This window comes from Neofelis nebulosa, chromosome 3, assembly GCF_028018385.1.
Source record: "Neofelis nebulosa isolate mNeoNeb1 chromosome 3, mNeoNeb1.pri, whole genome shotgun sequence".
Lineage (NCBI taxonomy): Eukaryota > Metazoa > Chordata > Mammalia > Carnivora > Felidae > Neofelis > Neofelis nebulosa.
Genome location: NC_080784.1, coordinates 36715659 through 36738563, shown reverse-complemented (window position 1 = coordinate 36738563; position 22905 = coordinate 36715659). Strand labels below are relative to the sequence as shown.

The 22905-nt window shown below is 53.7% G+C and overlaps 2 protein-coding genes across 9 annotated transcripts; one reads left to right on the top strand and one right to left on the bottom strand.

Annotated features, from left to right (window-relative positions):
* The first annotated feature begins 17 nt into the window (after positions 1-17).
* On the top strand, positions 18-15943 carry FHIP2B (FHF complex subunit HOOK interacting protein 2B). 8 transcript variants are annotated; one of them, XM_058720389.1, is made up of 17 exons: positions 18-185; positions 4548-4626; positions 7288-7460; positions 10213-10317; positions 10413-10535; positions 10766-10993; positions 11097-11293; positions 11583-11691; positions 11908-11984; positions 12530-12719; positions 13204-13349; positions 13467-13595; positions 13770-13860; positions 14065-14208; positions 14588-14728; positions 14945-15045; positions 15274-15943. In XM_058720389.1, exons 1-17 carry the CDS (start codon positions 141-143, stop codon positions 15410-15412), a joined length of 2217 nt encoding a protein of 738 aa, XP_058576372.1. In that variant the 5' UTR covers positions 18-140; the 3' UTR covers positions 15413-15943. The 8 variants fall into 8 exon arrangements, with proteins under 8 accessions (XP_058576372.1, XP_058576370.1, XP_058576371.1 ...); XM_058720387.1 differs by having other exon boundaries at positions 14065-14247; XM_058720388.1 differs by having other exon boundaries at positions 13755-13860.
* A 2492-nt stretch (positions 15944-18435) lies between these two features.
* NUDT18 (nudix hydrolase 18) lies at positions 18436-21159 on the bottom strand. The gene is made up of 3 exons (XM_058720395.1): positions 20819-21159; positions 19742-19955; positions 18436-19478 (listed from the first exon to the last, which is right to left on the bottom strand). Exons 1-3 carry the CDS (start codon positions 20978-20980, stop codon positions 18883-18885), a joined length of 972 nt encoding a protein of 323 aa, XP_058576378.1. The 5' UTR covers positions 20981-21159; the 3' UTR covers positions 18436-18882.
* Positions 21160-22905: the final 1746 nt, after the last annotated feature.

The window sequence follows — 22905 nt, the reverse complement described above, 5'->3', positions numbered from 1 at the left end:
GCGGGCCAGGCAGGGCCCCGCCTCCTCGTCGCGCCTCCCGGGCCGCGCTCCGCCTGTGAGCTCCGCCGCCGCTGCCGCCGCCGCCGCCGCCCGCCGCCGCCCGGGAGCCGAGCCGAGCCGGGCCGGGCCGGGCCGCCAACATGCTGAGCCGGCTCGGAGCGCTGCTGCAGGAGGCCGTGGGGGCGGTGAGGCGGGGGAGGCCGGGGCGCGCGGGGCCTAGGCCGGAAGGGCGGGCGCGGGACCGGGGGAGGATCCGGCGGGCGGGCGGAGGACGCGGGCCCGCCTCGGGGAATGGACCCCCACCCATGCCGCGGCGCCCTTTCCCCGGCCTCCTCTCTCCCCCGTCGCGCCCCCCTCCCCGCCCCCCGCACAGCACTCCTGCTTCGCGTGGCTTCTTTCCCGATCGCACCGACTTCCAGCCCGTCTCCGTATCGCCCCAGCCCCTAACCCTTCTCCCCAAATGGCTTCCTGTCTCTTTTTCCTGCTCCCCGTTCCCAGTTCGCTCCCAGTTCCCCAACTCTTCTGTGCCAGAGGGCTCCCTTGTCACCCAAGAGTTTCTTCCCCGAAGTCCCCTCCCCAGGCTGTTCGCCTTCCTCCTCGGCCCACGCTCCTCCCTTCCTGGTCACCTGGGCTTGAAAAATAGACGTCCCTTGCCCTCCTTCTGAGCCTCCAGACAACCCCAGGACCTTAGTCAGGCGCGTGTCTCTCAGCCTCCACTTGAGAAGTTCCGGCCCAGATGGCCCAAGCCCTAACCGTGTATACACAACCCAGAGGTGGGTGGGTGCCTGGCCCAGGAAACAGCAGGGCCCAGGGGCTGTATACAGAATGTTATCTCCCACCACACTAGCCGCACCACACCAGCCGAGCCAAGTTGACCTTGAGTCAGAAGAGGCCTGCCTGGTGGGGCCTTCGGGCAGCCATGTGAGGAAGAGTTTGTGTTTTTGCCATTTTCTGTTGGGAGTTGAAGGCTGGTCACAGGCGGGTTCACTTCATTCAGTGAGATAAAAGTGCAGTGTGGATAGGGTAGGCCAGAGGCCTTCTGTTTAAAGCAACCCTGCCAAGAATCTGTCTGTAGAGTTAACAGTTCTTTTGTCTCAAAGTAGAAGTCCTCCTCTAATTGATCGGTTTAGTATATTGTATCAGAGTTGCTCTGGAGAAACAGACTTGTGTTTCACCTCCTTTCTCTTCAACGCACCCCCCCCCCCCCAAATAGAGCTTATTGTACATGGGAACAGGCTCAGCCTTAATGAGATTTGTGAAGAAAGTGAAAAGCTTCTCCTCCTGCCTCTCCTCCTCCTGTCCCCAGCCCTGCCCTTCCCGATGTCCAGGTGCTTCCAGGGAAGCCCCCCTTGGGAGGGGTTCTAAAATGATCTCTTCTTCTGCTCCTCCTCGTCTCCTATCAAGACAGCTGTCATCTTAGAAAGTGATGTGACGGGGTGCCTGGGTGGCGCAGTCGGTTGGGCGTCCGACTTCAGCCAGGTCACGATCTCGCAGTCCGTGAGTTCGAGCCCCGCGTCAGGCTCTGGGCTGATGGCTCAGAGCCTGGAGCCTGTTTCCGATTCTGTGTCTCCCTCTCTCTCTGCCCCTCCCCCGTTCATGCTCTGTCTCTCTCTGTCCCAAAAATAAATAAATGTTGAAAAAAAATTTTTTTTAAATAAAAAAAAAATTAAAAAAAAATAAATAAAAAAAAAAAAGAAAAGAAAAGAAAGTGATGTGACAAACTACTTCATACCTGTCAGGGAAAGTTCCATGGACAGCATGGGTAGGTGGGCCAGAGAGAGCCTTAGTTTTGAGAAGTGAATTTCTAATGCTTCCAATGAGGGAATTTCTGCGTCAGTGGCTGGAGGGGGTACTGGTGGTCAAGGGAGATATTTTTAGGCAAGTGATCTTCTGCTCCTGAGTATACAATATATAGACAATTCTGGAGAAGTTTGGCTGACCCAGTATAGCTGTCAGGAGAGATAGGAGCCCCTCTTTTGCTCTCTACCCCCCAGATCAGGGCATAGCCCTTCCGCTGGCTGGGTCACCAGGCTAGGACCCCAGCAAGTTGCTTGACTCCTTGTTATAAGGAGGGAGAGTGCTCCTTCCTGCCCTCTTCTGACAAAACAGAATAGCAATCCTTATGGTTCTTTTAAAAAAACATCTTTGTTATCATTAACGAAGATAGTAAAGATCATCATGTGGTATAGTTCCTTTGGAGTTATGATAACTAATAGTAGATTCCCTTGCTTTCTTCCAACAGTCTGTTTTGTGACAGTCCGTTACAGTTTGCTAACAGTCTGTGTTCTCTGGGTTCTCCTCTTACCCAATTGTTCTTTTCTAATGTAAGTCCAGCTCAAGGTTTTAGGAAACTATCAATGAATTTTGAGACTAGATGAGAGCCCATCACAGAAAAGTGAGATAATTATAGTGCTGGTCAAGGAGCAGGGGGCTTTCCAAGAGACAAGAAACTATGGAAAGGAGGTGTTAAGGAGTTTGCTGAGCTATTTAGTACATATGAATGAGTAGTCACTATGTGCAGAGCCCTTTAGGAGCAGGCAGAGGTAGAAAACACAGAACCTGAGCCCTCAGGGAGCTCACAGTCTGGTAGAAGAGGTGAGCACTAATCCAGCAATAATAGTTTCACACAGGACGTGGTAAGATGCAGTCAATTCATGTGGAAAGTGTGTTTGGAATGACTTACTGGAGGTGCCACTCCAGTAAGAGTCATGCCCCCCACAGCTAACTTTGAAAGAAGACAAGGTTGTCTGGGAGCGTTTCAGGGCCTCTGATTCAGTGTTACTGCTTCTTTCTCCTATCTTAATGGCCTTCCAACCATTCTTCCTGCCTTCATCTCCTACACAAAACTGCCAGATGACCCTGCCTGGAACACTGCTCAGAAGATGTCGTTGACTGCCCCCCACTGCCTGCAAAAAACAATCCTGACTTGGTGGCTTGATGTACAGGGACACATACACTCATCAACCCATCCTCGTCCCAGAAACTCTGTGCAGAGTTCCTTCTGCAGGAAATGTCTTTCCTTCATCTCGAACTGTTGAACTCGGACCCTGTTCTTCAAGTTTTAGTTCAAGGGTAACCTCAGTAAAGCCTTCTCTGTTCCAGTGCTCTTTTCCCAGAGATCATGTTCCATCTCTCCTGTGTCCTCACACAACTTCCTGTAGCTGAGTTATTCAGGGTAGTTTTATATTCTCTTCTCCCTGGCACTGGGTCTTCAACATCCTTTTTTTTTTTTTTTTTTAATTTTTTTTTTTTTTTAACGTTTATTTATTTTTGAGACAGAGAGAGACAGAGCATGAACAGGGGAGGGGCAGAGAGAGAGGGAGACACAGAATCCGAAACAGGCTCCAGGCTCTGAGCTGTCAGCACAGAGCCTGACATGGGGCTCGAACTCCCGGACCCTGAGATCATGACCTGAGCTGAAGTCGGACGCTTAACCAGCCGAGCCACCCAGGCGCCCCTCTTCAACATCCTTATATTGCTTGTAGCGTCTAGCATAGCGTCTTGTACACAGTGGGCACTCAAAAGATACTGAATAAATAAGGAGTAGACTGTCAGTTCTATGATGTAGTAAAGTGTGAGGTTAGAGAAAGATGTGTCCAAGAACTCTGGCAAGGCCTTTCTGGAGCTGGTGGCCCTTAGCCGGACCTCACTGGTGACTGTTAGGATCTAGGCAAGCTGAGGGGGATGCAGGGCTTCCGGGGTAAAGGAGTGGCCTGAGCAGAGATGGAGAGGTAGAAATGAGCATCTGTGGTAAGGGATTATTTGTGCATTTTTCTCCTGTAGTCATTTACTCCGCAAGAAAAGGGAACAAATACTCTTTTTTGGAGTTTTCAGAGAAAGTAGTTATCAATTCAAAGCTACTGTCAGTGTAGAGATGGAGAGATCACTTCTGGAAAAGGGAGAGGTTTGGGGCTTGCTCACAATGGGAATAGAATTCCCTGGGGCTTCAGGCTGTGCACCCCTAACTCCTCCAGCAGTTCTCAGCCTTGGATAAAAGATGCAAGCATGTTGTAAGTAAGGCACTTTATTAATATTATGCTAACATTACCCATCTGGTTGAACGAAGCCTTTCAGTGGCCTTGAACACAGATTTTTGCAGACTCTCAAATTGAGAGGGACCTAAAAGCTTTGTCTCTGCCATGTTTTCCAAGTGTATCATTTTTATTTTGTTATTTTGGGGACGCTTCACTGTTTTCCTCTATGTCTTTCTATTGTAGTGTAACTGTCTTGAGAGGATCTGTTTCTGTGTCTGTTTCCCCCACCAACATTCTTAGTTCTTCCAGGACAGGGACTGTGGAATCATGACATGTAGCAGGAGTACAGCATTTCCAGGACAGAGGGGGTCCAGGAGAGGTGCAAAGAGATTGTCCTGGGGAAAATGTGTTATTGTTCCCTTTGAGAACCTGGATCACTGTGCTTCCTCCAGGGCCTAGCACTGACCCAACACTTGGTAAATGGTAGAACATCTGTTCTGATGGGTGATGGTGGCAGCGGAGCCCGTGATCACTGTGGTGGCTACTTAGGCTGTGTCTCTGCTCTCTCCACAGCGGGAGCCCAGCCTTGACCTGCTGGAGGCCTTCGTGGAGCACTGGAAGGGCATCACGCACTACTACATTGAAAGCACAGGTGGGGCCTGCTTCCCGTTGGATGGGGGACTCCTACAGGGAGTGGGGAGGAAGGTGTAGGCAGGGTCACCACGCAAGGCAGAGATGCAGGTGTCCTGGATAAGGTGACAACTGCTGCCGAGGAGTTCAGACTGGGGGCTGGCCCCACCCTGACCTTTTGGGAGAGGAGCCGAGTGAAGTGGGAGTAGGGACTAGGAAGTTGGGCGTCTCACTGGCCTGACACTTCAAGGCAGAGGTTGAGCCCCACTTGCCCCTAGCTTCCAGCTCTGCAGACGTCCAGGCCTGTAGTCCCCAAGTACCTGTTCCTCTTTTCCCTGAGCTGACTTAGAGGGCATTTCCCTTATAGAAATCTAGGGTAGGAGGAGAACTGAAGTCCAGGCATGTAACGTGCCTGTGTCCTTCTCCCCTAGCTGAGAGCCAGAGCCTCGGGTAATCTGGGCCCATCAGGATGGCTTTCTGAGGGGCGGAATCTGATTGGCTGCTCTGTAGTCAATATGTTGGTATTGGCAGATACACACTGGTGGCCAGGTAACCCTGTCCTGCATCCCTGGCTTTCTACCTCCTGGTTCAGACTAGGGTTTGATTCCAGTCTACATCTTTCCTAAAGACTTTATTTCCAGCCTGAGCCAGCCCAAGAAATTAAAAAGCAGTCTTTGAACACTCTGAGGGACCCCTAAAGGTCCTTTTAAATCACGTTTCTGAATCTTGGCACTGTTGACATTGGACTTAATCATTCTTTGTTGTAGGGGGGAGCTTTTGGGGGTGCGTGTTTAGCAGCAGCTCTGGCCTCTACCCACTGGACACCAGTAGCACCTTCTACCCATTGTGATAACCATAAATGTCTCCAAAAATTGCCAAATGTTCCTGGGGGCAAAATCGCCCCCAGTTGAGAACAACTGCTTTAAACTGAAGATCTTTTGGGGCACCTGGGTGGCTTAGTCGGTTGAGTGTCTGACTCGTGATTTCGGATCATGTCATGATCTCATGGTTCCTGAGATTGAGCCCCACATTGGGCTCTGTGCTGACAGCGCAGAGCCTGCTTGGGATTCTCTCTTCCTCCCTCCCCCCCCCTCACTCGCTCTCTCTCTTGCTCTCTCTCCCTCTCTTTCTCTCTGCCCCTCCCCTGCTCTCTCTCTCAAAATAAATAAACATTAGAAAAAAAAGAATCAGAGGGGCATCTGTGTGGCTCAGTCATTTGCACATCTGACTTCAGCTCAGGTTGTGATCTTGCAGTTTGTGGGTTCAAGCCCTACATCGGGCTTGCTGCTATCAGCCTGTCAGCACAGAGCCAGCATCAGATCCTCTGTCCCCGTCTCTGCCCCTCCCCTGCTTGCGCTCTCCCCCAAAATAAATAAATATTTTTAAAAGGAATCAGAAATGTCATTAGCTATTAAAAAAATTAAACTGAAGACCCTTTTTTATTGAGATATAATTGATGTAACATATCATATAACTCAGATATACAACATACTGATTCAATGTATGGATATGTTGTGAAATTATCATCACAATAAGTCTAGTTAATATCCATCACCCTATATAGTTACCAATTTTTTTTTCTTGTGATGAGAACTTTTAAGATCTACTCTTAGCAGTTTTCAAATATACAGTACATTAACTCTAGTCACCATGCTGTACTTAACATTCCCAGGACTTACTTATTTTTTAACTGGAAGTCTGTACCTTTTAGACTGAACATCTCTTGACAGAGAGCCCCAATCTATCAGGACAGTGGGAAAAGATCCAGAACTGACTCAGGTCCACCTGAGGTTTCATCTGACCCCATCCATTCATTTCCTGAGCAGTACCTAGACCAGAGGTGCAGATGTGGGGGAGGTGAGCCAAGTTGCTCAAAAGCCAATGCTTTTGAGAAAAGCTAGGGGGTGCTCCAAGGCCAGTCCCAAAGCACCAAAACTAGTTTTACAAGAACACTCCATCTGAGACTCTGACTACAAAAGCCCCAGCTTCTCCACCAAGACCTTCGCACAGTGAAGCAGCTTTGCCTCCAAACCTGTGGTCGTGCATGGACTTTTTTCTGCCTTGTAAAAAATAGAGTACTGTCTCCTGTGAGTATAAAGAGGACAGGAGGTTACCTCTCAGGAAGCTGCTAGAAGACAGCTTCTACATTATGTGACAGAGACCCCTAAGCCCATGGCTTGTCACTTTGGCCCAGAGCTGGCCTGCAGCCTGGGTAGTGTACCCTTCTGTATGTCCCAGAGTTTGGAGGAAAAATGATGCCACTTTTTTGTAATTTTTTTAATGTTTATTTTATTTATTTTAAGAGAGAGAAAGAATGAGCAAGTGAGCAGGGGAGGGGCAGAGAGAGGATCCCAAGCAGGCTCCACACTGTCAGCGCAGAGCCCGACGTGGGGCTTGAACCTATGAACTGTGAGATCATGACCTGAGCCAAAACCAAAGTCAGACCCTTAAGCAACTGAGCCACCCAGGTGCCCCTAAAAGATCTTTTGTCTTGGTAAATATAGAGGCACCAAGTGCTAACTTCCATTTCCTTTGGTCTTTGAAGCAAACTGTTAACCTGGCCTTACTCCAGGTTTACCCTCCGCCCCCCCCCCAGTGTTTCCGGGGGGACTGTGGGCTTGACCCCCTCAACACAGAGTGCCCCTCTTCCCCCCCCCACCTTTGTTTCCTGAATCTCTATTAGATGAAAACACCCCCGCCAAGAAAACAGATATTCCCTGGCGGCTGAGGCAGATGTTGGACATCCTGGTCTACGAGGAGAGGCAGCAGACAGCAGCTGGCGAGGCAGGGCCCTGTCTGGAATACCTGCTGCAGCACAAAATCCTGGAGACCCTGTGCACGCTGGGCAAGGCTGAGGTGGGCAGGACCCTGGGGTGCCCCTGGAACCTTCCACCCAAACTGGAGCCCCTGTGTTCCAGGCTCTTCCACCTGTCCTCCCATCACCTAGGTTGAGGAAATGCTCCCATTACTGTCAGCATTCATTCAGTGAAGATGTACTAAGAACCAGCCATGTGCAAGGCAGGGTCCTAGGTGCTGGGGACACAGCAGTGATTAAAACAGACAAAAATTCTAGTCAGAGAGTGGTGGATAATAAGAGGAGCCTGCATGCGGTATATTCAACAATGACAAGGTCATGCAGAAAAATAAAGCGGGACGGGGAATTGGCAGTGCAGGGGAGGCCAGTTTCATACAGGCAGACTTCGTTTTATTGCACTGCACTTGACTGTGCTTCACAAATACTGCATGTTTTACAAGTTGAAGGATTATGGCAGTGCTGCGTTGAGAAAGTCTATTGGCACCATTTTTCCAACAGCATTTGTTCATTTTGTGTCTCTGTGTCACATTTTGGTAATTCTTATAATATTTGAAACTTCGTTATTATATCTGTTATGGCGATCTGGGATCAGTGATCTTTGATGTTGGTATTATAATTGGGGGCACCACAGACAGTGCCCATGTAAGACTGCTCCACCTACCAGCCACTCCCCATCTCTCTCCCTCGCCTTGGGCCTCCCTATTCCCTGAAACACAACAATATTGAAAGTCGGCCAATTAATAACCCTATAATGGCCTCTATGTATTCAAGCGAAATAAGAGTTGCATGTTTCTAAATCAAAAGTTAGAAATGATTAAGCTTAGTGAAGAAGGCACGTTGAAAGCTGAGATAGACCAAAAGCTGGGCCTCTCGCACTGAGCAGTTAGCCAGGTTGTGAATGGGAAGGAAAAGTTCTTGAAGGAAATTAAAAGTGCTTTCCGGTGAACACACGAATGATAAGAAAGCGAAGCAGCCCTGTTGTTGTTACTGAGAAAATGCGGGTGGCCTGCATAGAAGATCAAACTAGCCACAACATCCTGTTAAACCAAAGCCTAATCCAGCACGCCCTGACTCTCTTCAATTCCGTGAAGGCTGAGAGAGGTGAGGAAGCTGCAGGAGAAAAGTCTGAGGCTGGCAGAGGTTGGTTGACGAGGTCTGAGGACAGAAGCTGTCTCCGTGACATCAAGGTGCAAGGCGAAGCAGCAGGAGCTGATGTGGAAGCTGCCGCGGGTTCTCCAGAAGATCCGGCTCAGATAATTCATGAGGACGGCGACACTGAACCACAGGTTTACAACGTAGTGAAGCAGCCTCTGTTGGAAGAAGATGCCACCTAGGACTTTCACAGTTACAGAGGCAAAGTCAATGCCTGGCTTCGAAGCTTCAAAGGACAGGCAGCTGGTGACTTCAAGGGAAGCCAGGGCTCATTTACTATTCTGGAAGGCCGAGGGCCCATAAGGATGATGCTAAATCCATCCACTCTGCCTGTGCTCTGTACATGGAACAACAAAGCCTGAATGACCACACTTCTGCTCACTGAGTGTTTTAAGTCCACTGCTCGCTGACAGTGCACGGGTCACCCGTGAGCGCTGATGGAGATGGACGACGAGGTGAATGTGGTTTCTGTGCTTGCTCACACAGCATCCATTCTGCAGCCCATGGGTCAAGGAGTCATTTCAACTTTCAAGTCTTATTATTTAAGAAATGCATGTTGTAAGGCTATGGCTGCCGCAGACAGGGATTCCTCTGATGGATCTGGGCAAAGTAAATTGAAACCTTCTGGAAAGGAGTCACCATTCTAGGTGCCATTAAGATCATTCGTGACTCACGGGAAGGGGTCAAAATAGCAACATGAACAGAAGTTTGGAAGAATTTGATCGCAGCCCCCATGGAGGACCGTGAGGGCTTCCGGACTGTGGTGGCGGAGGTGTCTGTGGGTGTGTGTCAGGGGGAACAGCGAGAGAACCGGGACTGGAAGAGGAGCCTGGATATGGCACTGAATTGCCGCCGTCTCGTGAGCAGACTTGAACGGATGAGGAGTTGCTCCTTCTGGATGAGCAAAGACTATGGTTTCTTGAGGTGGGAGCTACTCCTGGTGGAGATGCTGTGAAGATGCTTGAAATGACAACAGAGGGGTCAGAACATGACATAAACTCAGTCGATAGAGCAGCGGCAGGGTTTGAGAGGCTTGACTCCAATTTTGAAAGAAGTTTTGTTGTGAGTAAAGTGCTATGAAACAGCATCGCGGGCTGCAGGGAAATCGGAAGACTCGATCAACACGGCAAATTTCATTGTATTATTTTCAGGAATTGCCGCAGCCACCCCGACCTTCAGCAACCACCGCCCTGATCAGTCGGCAGCCACCAACATAGGGACAAGACCCTCCACCGGCAAAAAGATTATGACTCGCTGGAAGTGTGGATGATGGTTAGCATTTTTTAGCAATAAAGTATTTTTAAGTTAAGATCATGTACATTGCTTTTTAGATATAATGCAATTTCACACTTAATAAACCATAGTATAGTGTAGACACAGCTTTTATGTTCATCAGGAAACCAAAAAGTTAATTTGACTTGCTTTATCGCGATATTCACCTATTGCAATACTCACTTGATTGTAGTGCTCTGGAAGCAAACCTGTAGTATCTCCAGGAAGTGAAGGAAGGAGGCTTGCAGAAAAGGCGCCCTCTGAGCAGTGACAGAAGGGAGGATTGTGCTATGGCCCATGGGGGAGGAGCACTCCAGGTGATGGTCATGGCTTCATCTTCTGATGGGCACTCTGTTCCTTGACCCCCAGTACCCCCCAGGCATGCGACAGCAGGTGTTCCAGTTCTTCAGCAAGGTTCTGGCCCAGGTGCAGCACCCCCTCCTGCATTACCTCAACGTCCACAGGCCTGTGCAGGTGAGGGACCAAGAAACTAAGGGGTGTCTGAGGGTCAAGCCCTTCTCTTCCCTGCTACCCCATTCCCTTCTGTTTCTATCTTGCCTCCCTTCTAGAAGCTTCTCCGACTTGGTGGGACAGTTCCTGGATCCCAAACAGAAAAGGAGGAGGTGCAGTTCACCACCGTTCTCTGCTCCAAGATCCAACAGGATCCAGCCCTGCTCACCTACATCCTGGAAGTGAGCACCTCTGTGGGGAACAGAAGCGGGAGGGCCCAGACCCCAGGGCAGACCCCTGTGGCCCTTCTGAGGAAGTAGAGGATGGAGCAGGTACTCAGGCACCTAGGCGGCTTCCTCTCTAGCTCCACGCAAGGCCCTGCCAGCCAGTGTGCAGCCTGTATTCCCAAGGGGGCATCATGGGGAATGGTCTGTACCATGAGCTGGCCTCATGCAACCTTCTTTCTTTGCAGGGTAAAAAGATTGTCAGTAGGAAGAAGTCATCCAAAGAACCCATCACCCTGCCTAGAGAGGCAGCCAGCATCCAAGACAAGGACCACCCCCACAGCAAGTCTCCTGACATGAGTCCCTGTAAGGCCCAGGCCTTGACCGCCCAGCTGCCTGCTGAGACAGAGGAGCCAGATGGAGGAGTTGGGGAAAGCAACCTGATCACCTCTCTGATCGGGTTGTGCAAGAGCAAGGTGCTAGCTGCACACAGAGTGGAGAGGGGTGGGGAGGGTGAACCGCTGGGAGGGGATCTGGGGGCTCAGATGTATGTCCCTGAAGTTGTACCCCTACCCCTAGAAAGGTCGGGTCGCTCTGAAGGCCCAGGAGAACCTGCTGCTCCTGGTAAGTGTGGCTTCACAGGCAGCTGCCACCTACCTGGTACACAGCAGCCCTTGCTGCCCTGCCATCGTCGAGCACCTCTGCCAGCTGTACCAGTCGATGCCCACCTTCCTGGACCCCGCAGACATTGCCGCTTTAGAGGGCATCAGCTGGAGGTAGGCACTTGGCCAGGGAAAGCAGGGCTACATCTTCAGTGGCTAGCAGCCCTCCCTGTCCTCTGGTAGCCACTCCTCTGATTTCCCAGGAGGGATGGGGACCCCTGCTGGCCACCCTCTTCCTGAGGGTATAGCCCATCCCAGCCCATCCCAGCTTTCCCTTGAGGAAAACACTACTTTTGCTTCTGTACCTGCTCTCCCAGCAACAGTGGTTGCAGGGAGAAGGGGCCCAGATTCCAGAAGGTACCTGAGGCAGGCCTCCCAGCTCCTTTCTTGCTTCCCCCTTCAGGTTGCCCAGTGCCCCGTCTGATGAGGCTTCCTTCCCTGGCAAGGAGGCCTTGGCTGCCTTTTTGGGCTGGTTTGATTACTGCGACCACCTCATCACAGAGGCACACGTGGTGAGCAGGGGCGGACATCAACAGGGCTCTCTGTGGGGGTGCCCCGCGGTTCACCCCACTCTCTTCACTGCATCCACCTTGAGGAACAAGTAGGTCTCTCAGGAACCAGGGCCCTAGGTCTGCCTGTTATGTTAGACACTGCAAGGACACAGTTGTTTCTCAGTGGAAAGCACTCGTGGGGTAAAATGTGTTTAATACATGCTCTTTGGCACCTAGGTGGTTGCAGATGCCTTGGCAAAGGCTGTAGCTGAGAAATTATTCATGGAGATTCTGCAGCCCCACCTCCTGCATGTGTAAGTTTATGTCCAGTCCCTTTGGGCATGGCCATGGTCTGGATCCAGCTGCCCCTCCCCACCAAACCTTTTCCTGTCCCTAAGGCCAGGGACCTCCTTGGCCAGAGTCACATGGGTCTGTGGGCTCCATGGTTCATGTTTGCCAGGTTCGGCCCCCTGACACACATGGGCTGACAAAGTCCTCCCGCTCCTGGACTCTAGGACCTCAGGAGGGCTAGGGAGCGAGAAATATAAGCCAAGATGTAAGGAAACCAGGAAGGGGTTCTGTCAGCACCACATTCATTCACTCCTAGCTGCCTCTTTGGTCTTACGTCCCCTGCCTGGCTTTCAGCCCCCAGGCCTGGCTCAGTGCTCTTTCCCTGTAGTTTTTTTTATTTTTTTTTCCAAGTTTATTTATTTCTTTTGAAAGAGAGGGAGTACGAGCGAGCAGGAGAGGGACAGAGAGAGAGAGGGAGAGAGAATCCCAAGCAGGCTCTGCACTGACAGTTGTCCAGTTGTCCAGACGCTAACTGACTAAGCCACCAGGTGCCCCTGTCTCCCTGCAGTTCTGAGCAGAGTGTGCTGACCTCCACCGCCTTGCTCACGGCCATGCTGCGCCAGCTCCGCTCCCCTGCGCTGCTGCGAGAGGCTGTGGCTTTCCTCCTGGGTGTAGACCCGCAGCCCGCAGCCCCCGAAGATGGCCCCCGCACTCTGTGCGCTCACCTCATCGGGCACTGCGATCACCTCTCTGATGAGGTGAGGTGGGGCAGGAGGGGGTGTATCCTACTGCCTCCCATCAACCCCTGCCCAAGGGATTTCCTGCATGCTTCTTCCCACTGTCGTTAGCTTACCTTGAGGCATTGAAACTCCTACCTGTGCCCCCAACAGTGACATGGTCATGGCGGCCAGACTGCTTTTGTCACATAGTTTTCTGTGATCGCATACTTGCCATGTGACTTTATATTTTCCAGACCTATTTCATATTCATTTGGCTTGTTTGAGGCTTACATCTACTCTGAGCTAGGTGAGGCCGATATTCCGTTTTGCAAACATGGAAACTGAGACACAGAAAAGCCAGTTGGCTTACCCGATAGCACGCATCAAATTAGTAACAGAACCAGGACGGCAGACTTCTGGCTCCTAGACCAGCAGCCACCCACTCCCCCCAAACCCTGCTGTCTGATCTTTCTTATCCGAGTGAGCAATTCCTAGGTACGCCTGCTGACCCTTTCTTACCCAGATCAGCATCACCACGCTGCGGCTGTTTGAGGAGCTGCTCCAGAAGCCACACGAGCAGGTCCTCCGCAGCCTGGTCCTCTGCAACCTCGAGGGCCGCCATTATGTGGCCCGAGGCTCACCTGAGCCCGAGAGCTACGAGGACACCCTGTAAGTGAAACCTTGTTCCTCTGGGAAGCCTCAGGCTGCCCAGGACCCACTACGGCCCTCAGTACCCCCACACTTATTCATTTATTCCTTGGTACAACTCATCTGCCCTGGCCACAGAGATCTGGAGGAAGACCCCTACTTCACGGACGGCTTCCTCAACTCCAGCTTTCAGCCCTCTGCAAAGCCTCCCCCAGCTCCTGCCACCAACTCAGATGGCAAAACAGCAGTGACCGAGATCGTCAACAGGTAGGGAGCTGGTCAGGAAATCCAAGTCACTTGAGGTTTGTTTGTTCTATCTTTGGCCATAGCCCCGATGAGGGGCAGCCCAGGAGGGAGTGTTCCCTCAGGGCTGGAGAGGGGGAAGGGAAAGACAGAGCAGCCCAGCCGGAGCTCCTCCACACCTAGGGTCCTGTCTCTCAGTTTCCTCTGCCTGGTTCCCGAGGAAGCCAAGACCTCAGCTTTCCTAGAGGAGACTGGATATGACACATACGTTCACGATGCTTATGGACTGGTAAGTGTTGAAGCTTCTGCCAACATCCACTTCTCATCCCTCAAAGCCGTGGTATTGATCAATTCCACCTTCTCCCTCTGTGATCTCTCTCTCTTCCCTGCTCCAGCCAAGAACCTCGAGTGTATCCTTCCCACATGGCTTCCTCTGCCTGTGGGTGCCTCCTGACCACTGGGCTCACCTCCTCAACTCTCACTTCTGTTTCAGTTCCAGGAGTGCAGCTCCCGAGTCGCCCCTTGGGGCTGGCCCCTCGGTCCCACACCCCTGGACCCCCATGAGCCTGAACGGCCTTTCTTTGAGGGTCACTTCCTCCGAATGCTGTTTGACCGCATGTCCCGGATTTTGGAACAGGTAGTCAACAGGACTGGGCCCTGGCTACAAGGTTACAAGGTGAGGGCCCACAGGAAAACTCGAGGCAGTTTGCCTCTGGAGTCCTTCAGGAGAGTGGCCTGACCCTGGGGGTTGAGCCCTCTTTGGTTCTTCAGCTCCATACTCTCCTTCCCCCAACCCCACCCCTCTCCGTTCTCCAGGCGGGAAGCCCCATCTTGCCTCTGCTCCACACGCCCTAACATGTTCTGGCCCTCAGCCCCAGGGAATCCATGACACACACACATCACGTGAGACTCCCACCCCCGCACACGTTCACACTGGCCAGGCGCCTGGCTGGGGGAGTGCAAAAATGCTCACTGCCCCCTGCCAACCCTCAGCTTGTCCACTGTGTTCCCTACAGCCATACAGCCTGAACCTGCAAGTGACCTCAGTCCTGTCCCGGCTTGCCCTCTTCCCCCACCCCCTTATCCATGAGTATCTCCTGGATCCCTACATCAACCTGGCCCCTGGGTGCAGGAGTCTGTTCTCTGTGCTTGTCAGGGTAAGGATGCTGGAGCCGAAGGGCGTGTGTCGCTGGTGGTGTAGGAAGGGAGGGCAATGGGACAGGGGGTGGGGGGCTACAGGAGTGGGAACCCTGGCCAGCGCCAGGGGAAGGCACAGGCACACAGCCCCTCCCCCGCCACGGTAGTGCAGAGCCAGGGGACCCTGCATGAGCGTCACCACTGCCCCCCTCAGTCCTGTCTCATTCCTGCTGTAGGTGATCGGGGACTTGATGCAGAGAATTCAGAGAGTACCTCAGTTCCCAGGCAAACTGCTCCTGGTACGCAAGCAGCTGATGGGTCAGGTCCCCGGAGAGCAGTAAGTAACCGAGGGAAGTGGTGCCCAAGGATGGACCCTGGGGTGGGAGGGCAGAGTGCTCAAGGGAAGTGGGAGGAGCACAGGCCAGGGGGCAAAGAGGGCCCGTTGCCGAACTCCATCTTCCCTCAGAGGTGTCTGCCATTGGGATGTACCTCATGGACACTGGGTTGTCATCCTGGGTACACTCCTGCTGCCTCCCAGCTATGACTCCCATGCTGTCTCCCTCAGGCTGGACCACCAGACTCTCCTCCAGGGCGTGGTGGTTCTTGAGGAATTCTGCAAGGAGCTGGCTGCCATCGCTTTTGTCAAGTTCCCCCCGCACAGTCCTCACCTGCACCTGTCCCCACCCCAGGAAGGGCACGTCTGAGCCAAGAGCAGGACCAGATGGGGGACTCCTGTCCTCACCTCTGCCCAAGAGCTGCCTCGCACCTGGCATGGCTGCCACCTCCCGCCTCCCAGGGTGGGAGCTTGGTTCCACCTCTACATCCCAGGTGCCTCTGCCTCTGAGGAGGCCTGGGCTTCCACTCCCAGGTTAACTCAAGAAGACCGTGGCCTGTCGGTCACACCAGACTGGGTTCAGGGAGTGGGTCTCCAAGGTACCAGAAGCCAAGGAGCAAAAGAGATGGCCTCCCAGACAGCATGGTGTCCTCGCGGCTTTCTCAGGAGAGCTGGGTAATTGCCAGCTGAGCACCCAGACCCAAACCCTCATGTGTTCCGTACCTATCACCTGTCTCTACGGACGATTTGTGGCCAGGGCCAAAACCTGTGGCTCAATTCCAGGGGCACAGAGGGAGTGAGTGATGGCTCTCAGGCTGGTCAGAACTGTAGGCCAGAGAGATGGGGGCGTGGGAGCCCTGTCTCTGTCTTGCTAGGTACCACAGATGCTGCTGAGACTTGACATTTTTTCTCCTGCCTTCTTGACTTAACCTGTGGTGAAGGGGCAGTGGATGGCAGAGAAGCCCATTCTCCCTTCCCGGCCCTTTTGGAGGCTGTTGCAAAATTCCCAACCACCTCATGGCAAACGCCCAAAGCATGCTCCGCGCCCAGGCGGGGGCAGCTGCTAATGAGAGCCTTGGTGCAACTGCAGCCAGGGCAGGAGAGGGCTTGGGAAGTGGGGGGCTGGGTGCCAGGCTCTGGCTCCAGCTGGTTTCTCTCTGGCGCCTCTGAACCCGTCTCGGCAGGTCCTCAACACCTGGGCAGAGGGGATCAGAGACCCGGGGAGGCCAGGCCTGGCCCTCCACATCTCACCCAGCCCACAGAGTTCTTGACGGAATACTCTTCCAGGGGAGCAAGGGAGCCAAGGGGAGAGATGAGGCCAGGATGCCCACCTGACCCCAAGCCCCCAAGGCCTAGCGGGGAGGTGCTGGGGCACAGGCAGCCAGTTGTAGTGTTGTTCTCCCTACATGCCCTTCACAGCTGGGGCTGCCACCCCACCCGGCCCGAATCTGTCTCAACCTGCAGGAACACACAGGCGGCGCCAGGCATTACCTCACAGCAGGACTGCAGTTGCTGGCTTCGCTCCTGGGCAAGGAGGAGCAGGCCAGAGCCCCTTTCGCTTCCTTTTCCTGCCTATGCCGCTTCTAGAAGCCGGCCGCAGGTTGCCAGGAGGTGACATGAAAGAGGAGGAACTCAGTGACCTCTCCCTCTCCTGCATTCCTCCAAGCTGGGGAGGACTTAACTGCCGCTCTGAAGGACACCGTGCATGTGCGTGCATGTGTGTGTGCACACGTGGGTGTTGGCGTGGGACAGGGGAGCAGAGCTCACGGGGCAAGTTGGGTCTGACCTCTTCAAGTCAGAAAACATTTGAGCATCCGGGAGTCACAGATCCTCCCCTCCTCCATCCCCCTCAGCATTCGCACTGCGTCCCCGCAGACAACACAGCAATCAATGGTTTGGTTGCGTGGGCACAGCTGCCCCGATCTCCACCGTTCGTGTCCTCCTGCGCAGGCCTCCGCTGCTCATTCAGGCCCATCTTCCTCCCTGAGAATGACAAATTCCTTTTCCAGCACTAGAGCGGAGGGGGGCAGTGTGCTGGGGGGCGGGTGGTAAATAGAGACAGGCTCTGGCAGCGCAAATCTCATGTTCCTCTGCGCCTGCCAGGAACCAGGCTCTCTCTTGGCCAAGCCACACTATTTCTGCTCAGCTTACCTACAGCCGAGAGCCAGCTAGCCTCGGAGACTCCAGGAAAGAATGGGCCGTCTGAAGCATCTGTATGCAAGTCTCATTTTGAGGTTTGTATGTTGGGAGTTGTATGAATGCTTTAGTGGACTTCATATTTTAAAAACTTGGTCCCTAAATGTATGCGTGTGGGGGTGCACTCAGGAGGGGTAGCTGAGAGAACTCCGGGAGAGAGCAAGTTGGAAACTTGGAGAGGGCTGCTGAGCGGCTCTCACCTCAGTGCATGTCAGAATCACTTGGTTTGCTTTTTACAATACCAGTGAAAGCCGTGTCTCTGGGGGGCGGCCCAGCAGAATCAGCTCTCCAGGTGATTCTAATGGGCACCCAGGGTTGAAAACTACTATAGGCTAAATAAAGTGGGAGCAAAGTTTGCCCTTCGACATGGATATAGACTGGTGGGTCCCTCAGACCCTGAGAGAAGTGAACCAGAGTGAAAGGGTTTGGTTCCATCATGTGGGAGATGTTTGTCCTCAGAGGGGACAAAAGGATTCCTACCACAGCCTAACGCTAGAAAGATAAGATGGCAGGGGGAGGGGATGGGAAGGGGGCCTTGGAGGTTATCCTGGGTCTTCAGTGTCAGAATGGAGTTACCTCAGAAGGGAAGCCTCATCAAGTGTGTCCTTGCTCAGAACCAGAAATCTGTATTACGTCCATTGAGTAGCACGATATATTTTCTTTGTTCACTTCCTGTGGTTTTTTTTCCTTAAATTTTAGTAAAGTTCTTTAAAAAAAAAAAAATTTTTTTTTTTTTTTTTTAATCAAGATTCTTCTGAACTGAAGGGAAATGAATAAAAGGTTTTGGTCTGGCTTGGTCCGGAGTTGTAGAATGGCAGAGGCAGGAGCCTAGAGGTAGGCAGAGTGATGCAGGGAGGGAACAGGGAAGCCCAAAGAGATGAAACTCTGCTGAGAGGCAGGCCCAGCTTTCACAACTCCTTGTCCCCCTGGAGTTTCTGGTGTTCTCACAGCTCAAACCTTGGAGGGGATGTGGACACCTCGCACCATGGCAGACAAGAGAAAGAGAACCCCACTGGGCCACAGACGCTAGAGTGGGTGGCAGGAAGTCGGCCTGCCCCAGTCCTGCAAGTGGGGTACACAGGCCTGCTGTCTGGGAAGACGTGGGGGGCGGTGGTGGGACAAGGGGAGGAGCTTCTTTTTTGATGTGCTCCCCTCTTCCTGTTCACTCCCTCTCCACAGAGACATTTAGGCAGGAAAGCGAAGTAAGTACCATGTATTTACTCAGCAAGGTCCCACTCCCTTGGAATGACCTCCCCCAGTCCATGTTCTCAGTGCCTGAGAATGAGATGTAGGCCTTTCCTGAGGCAAGCATGGAAAATGACAAGTAGGTTCATGATGACGAGTAGCCATCTCAGGTTCAGAAGGTTCTCACATCCATCCCAAGGGAGGAGGGCCCTCATTGTACCCATGGGGCAATTAGGTCCTTGAGCTCTGGAATCCTTGTTGGGTTAAAGGCACTGTCCTTTCGGTGCGATGTAGGGACCAGCTCCATGGAGAAAGAAATTCCCCTGACAACCAGGAGAAGTGCCTGCTCCCAACACCACCAGATCCCTGACTGCCAACCTCCTGCTTCCCCCAGAGGAAAGCAAAGCCACGGTGGGGGGAGCACCGTCACCCAGCTCCTTGCACAGAGATGGCACCTTCCTATCTGTTGACTGGGACGACAGAGGATTCCCGAAGCCTCTGTAAGAGTTGGCTTTGTAGGTCTTCCTCCATCACCTTCCACCAAAAAAAGTTCTCACCCCGAACCTTTGGGGGCTCCCTCTGCATACCTGGGTTCCGAAAAGCCACAGTCACCAGCACGTTCAAGCAGATGCCATCTGCATGGTCTTTGCCCAGGTGCTGCAGTCCAAGCAACCCCTTGGTCTCTACTGCCAAGTGGTGAAGGGTCAGACACTCCTGTAGCAGCCGCAGGATGGCCATCTTGATGCCACCCCTCTGCTCCATGGGAGTGAAGCCACAGGCAGTGATGGGCAAGTGAGGCATCCCCACTGTGCCCACCAGCACCCACACTGTCTGGACGCTGGTATAGGTGGCCACAAGCCGCTGGCAGACCAGACTGCAGGGAAGCTCCTGGGGCAGAATAAGAGGGTGCCTGGCTTGCTGGCGGTACTGGGCAGCTAACTCCACCAGGTGCAGAATGTCCTGGGCTCGCAGCGGAGTGGGCAGGGAGGTCCGAGGGTACCAGCCAGCCTGCAGGGACTCTGCATCTGCCTCCTTGGGAGTCTTGAGAATTCCACCTGCAGGGATGTCGAGGATGGGGTGGAGGAAAGGGTCTCTGTTGAGAGAAATGCTGGGCCTGGCGGAGTAAATGGCCACCCAGGCATTCTAGCCCTGACCCAGGGTCATGGGGCTGTGGGGGCTGGGGGTCAAATCTTCAGGCTGGAATCTGGACATGCCAGGCTTGTACCAGTCAGAATAAGGGGCTCATCTCACCAGAGGACAAGTTGGGGGAAAGGTGTCAACTGCCCCCTGCCAAACACTGCCACCAGGTGGGCCATACCTGTGGCTTGAGCGAGGAACACAAAGCGGATCCAGGAGGGGCCCCGCTCCTCCACAGACAGCAACGTCAGAGGCTCACAGTGCAGCCCAGCCTCCTCCTTCACCTCCCGCTGCAGTGCCTCAACGATGGTCTCCCCAGGCTCCATTCTCCCCGCGGGTAGGTACCAGGACCCACGGCACTCTTTCTTGGCCTCCTGGATCAGTAGCACCTCATCCTGAGGGGAGAGAGAGGATCCTCACCCCCACCACAGCTGGGCTGGGAACCTTCCCTTGCCCTGGGGTTAGATCCTAGCTCAAACAGAGTCACCCAACACTCCCTTACTGGTGGATACCTCAAATTGTTGACTGGTCCTTGTGTGCTTGGGGGCTGCAGCTGTCTCGCTGTGCAATGTATCCCTCTTTGCTTTCAGACTTCCATTTCAGAAAGGGGCTAAGATTCCTGGGAGCTGTTTCAGGGGCTGGGGATTAGGCCCCACAGTGAGGCTTGCCATGTATCCTGCACTGACTCCTGTCTGTAGATGCATTGTAGACATCCCCCCTCCCCTCATGGAGGGGCCTCACACTGGGGCCTAGGCTTTGAAACACACTCCCAGGCCCCACCCCATCAACTCCTACCTACAGCCCTGGCCCCTTCTAGCTGTTGTTGCAGCAACTTGTACAGGGATCAGCACAAAAGAACATCACACGGTGGGGCAGAAAGTCTGAGTATAAGTGCAGGTTGTGCCATTACTGTCCATGGGACCCAGAGGTCTCTGAAGCACTGGACAGATCTGAGCCCACTCCGAAGCGGGCACTATGCTAGATTCTGGGGAAAGAAGGCAGCCCTCCTCTCAAGACAATGAGGCCTAGCGGGAGGAAATAAACAGGTTCCTGGGCCTCAGATCCCTCTTCTGTATATAGGTACAGTCTCGGGGCTGGGCCGCATAAAACTCAGATGTAAGTGTGAGTGTCAGTGCTTTGCAAAACTGGGAAGCACCACGCACTAAGAAGCGGTGGCTCTTGTCGGTAGGTCCTCTGTCCCCACCGGGGCTGGCTGCGTGCTCCAGAGGGCCGGGCGCTGGGCCCGGCGGACGCTCACCTGCTCGTTGAGGAACACGGCCAGCACCACGTAGCAGACGTTCTTCCGCAGCCGCACCGGCGCCGGCGGCTCCTCGGCCGGTGCCGAGTCACAGCTGTGCACACTCAGCCCCTGGCCCCCCAACACCGCCGCCAGCGCCCCGGCCAGACCCTCCGAGGCCATCGGGTCCCCTGGGAGGCAGCGGACGGGCCCCCGCAGGTGGGTCGCGCCGGGTGGGGTGGGACGCGGGTGAGATCCCAGTCAGTCGCCCTCGCCCCCTCCCCCTGCCGACTCGGACCAGGCGCGCTCGCGAACGCGGAAGCGCCCGGCGAGCCCTGTCCGCTGATAGGCTACGCGTCACCGCGGGCTGCCCGGATTGGCTGGCTCGCGTCAGTGACTGAGGGGGCGGGGCCAGTCCGTAAGGGGTCTAGGAGCCAGGTCTGAGTGGTGTGCGCAGTGCACTGACCTCTGCCTCTCAGTTACCTCCCGCCCCCCCCCCCTCCCCGCCCCGGCCTCTCTCCGGCATTTCTAGCTGCCAGCTTCGCTAATTCCTCCAGCAAGCACTTGTCTGGGCGAGTTCGGACGGTGACGTCATCGTGCCTGCAGGCTGCAGAGGAGCGCCACAGTGGCCAGCGACGATGACGTCACAGCAAGCCGATGACATCACTGAGGCCCGGGGCTGTGGCTTGGACCTATACTGTGCAGCTGTGGTTATACACATACCATGGTATTGCCCAAATTGATCACTTCCCAAATAACCTTCTTTCTTCACTAAAAATGTACCTCATGTCACTGTCGCAGGAGGAAGAGTAGCTCCCGCCTTGGAGGAGATTCTGACCTTGGGAAGGTGGACATAAACATATAATAAAAAGTCATCTGAGGGTTATAAGCCAAGTGCCAAATGATTGGCTTGGTCAAGAGGTGTGACAGGTGCTCAGAGGAAGGAGGGAGCAGGGCTGAGATGGTCAAGGTGTGGCTGGAGATGGGAGGAGGGGACGGGATAGAAAGAAGGTCTGGAATCAGCCAGTCCAGCCTTCATCGATGTCCTGGCGGCCTGCGCACTGCATTTCCCACACAGTTTTAGGGCCCTCTCCACTGCAGACTGAAAGCCCTGTGGAGGGTGGGGACCAGGTCCTGTTCCTTCATCTTTGTCCCCCCCCCCCCCCTCCCAGCTCACACAGCCTGGTGGCCTGGCGCGATGAGAGCAGGGTGTGGGTTGTCTTGGCGAGTTCTTACTTCTCTCCCAGACTGACCTTTCCTCCTCAGAGCTTCCCTTAACCTACTCTCAGGACAGTAGGACAGGGCCAACTGGAGTGAAACTGTGAAGCCAGCCAACTTTGGGCTTCTTGTCCTCAGTTGGGTCTCCCCTTTCCCTGCCTGCTGGCTTTGCACACTTTCCTTTTGGGAGCTTGGTGGAGCAAAGCATTGGACTTGGAAGCAGATGCTCACTGGCTGGCTATGTGCCCCTGGATAAATCGTGGGCCTCAGTTTCCTCATCTGAACAGTAGATTCATAGTAGCTCTTCTTTCACAGGGTTGTTGGGAAGGTGAGATGTCACGGGAGGAGCTCTATAGACTATCCAGTGTGGGTCACCATGACCAGGCAGCCTCAGGGTGGGTCCTCCTGGCCACAGCTCTTGTTGCTGCCACACAAAGGCCCACTGTCATGAAATATGCCTACAGGACCGCCACAGAACTATACCCTCAGGAATTCCAGTCACACCAGATTGGCCTCGTTAGGCCTTTCTCTCCCAGGGAACTGACTGCAGGTTCCCTGGAGACAGGGCCCTGCATTTGAAGGTGGGATGTCCCTGCCAGGCCCACAGTCTTTTGAAGTACTTGGCAAACACTGCTGCCCCCAGCCCTATCCAAGATCTCTCCATTCCCAAACAACGGAACTCACGGGACTGCGTCAGGCCCCTAGGACTGAAAAGCAACTTGTCAACGTATTTGCTGTATGTGTGTGTGTGTGTGTGTCTGCAGGTCAGTTTTCACATCTGTGAAGTGGGGACTGCATTGGTCCCAGACTCCTTTCTGCCTCCCAGGGATGATTTGAGAGAGAATGAGGTCATGTCTGGCAGGGCTATGAGAGCCTCAGAGGCAGCCTAA

Excerpts from the sequence above, each read along its gene's own strand:
- NUDT18 (XM_058720395.1), bottom strand. The coding sequence starts at position 20,980 with ATGGCCTCGGAGGGTCTGGCCGGGGCGCTGGCGGCGGTGTTGGGGGGC. Across the intron at positions 19,956-20,818 it reads CCGTGTTCCTCAACGAGCAG|GATGAGGTGCTACTGATCCA; the intron begins GTGAGCGTCCGC and ends CTCTCCCCTCAG. Across the intron at positions 19,479-19,741 it reads GTTCCTCGCTCAAGCCACAG|GTGGAATTCTCAAGACTCCC; the intron begins GTATGGCCCACC and ends ACATCCCTGCAG.
- FHIP2B (XM_058720386.1), top strand. The coding sequence starts at position 141 with ATGCTGAGCCGGCTCGGAGCGCTGCTGCAGGAGGCCGTGGGGGCG. Across the intron at positions 10,994-11,096 it reads TCGGGTTGTGCAAGAGCAAG|AAAGGTCGGGTCGCTCTGAA; the intron begins GTGCTAGCTGCA and ends CCCTACCCCTAG. Across the intron at positions 14,729-14,944 it reads TGTTCTCTGTGCTTGTCAGG|GTGATCGGGGACTTGATGCA; the intron begins GTAAGGATGCTG and ends TTCCTGCTGTAG.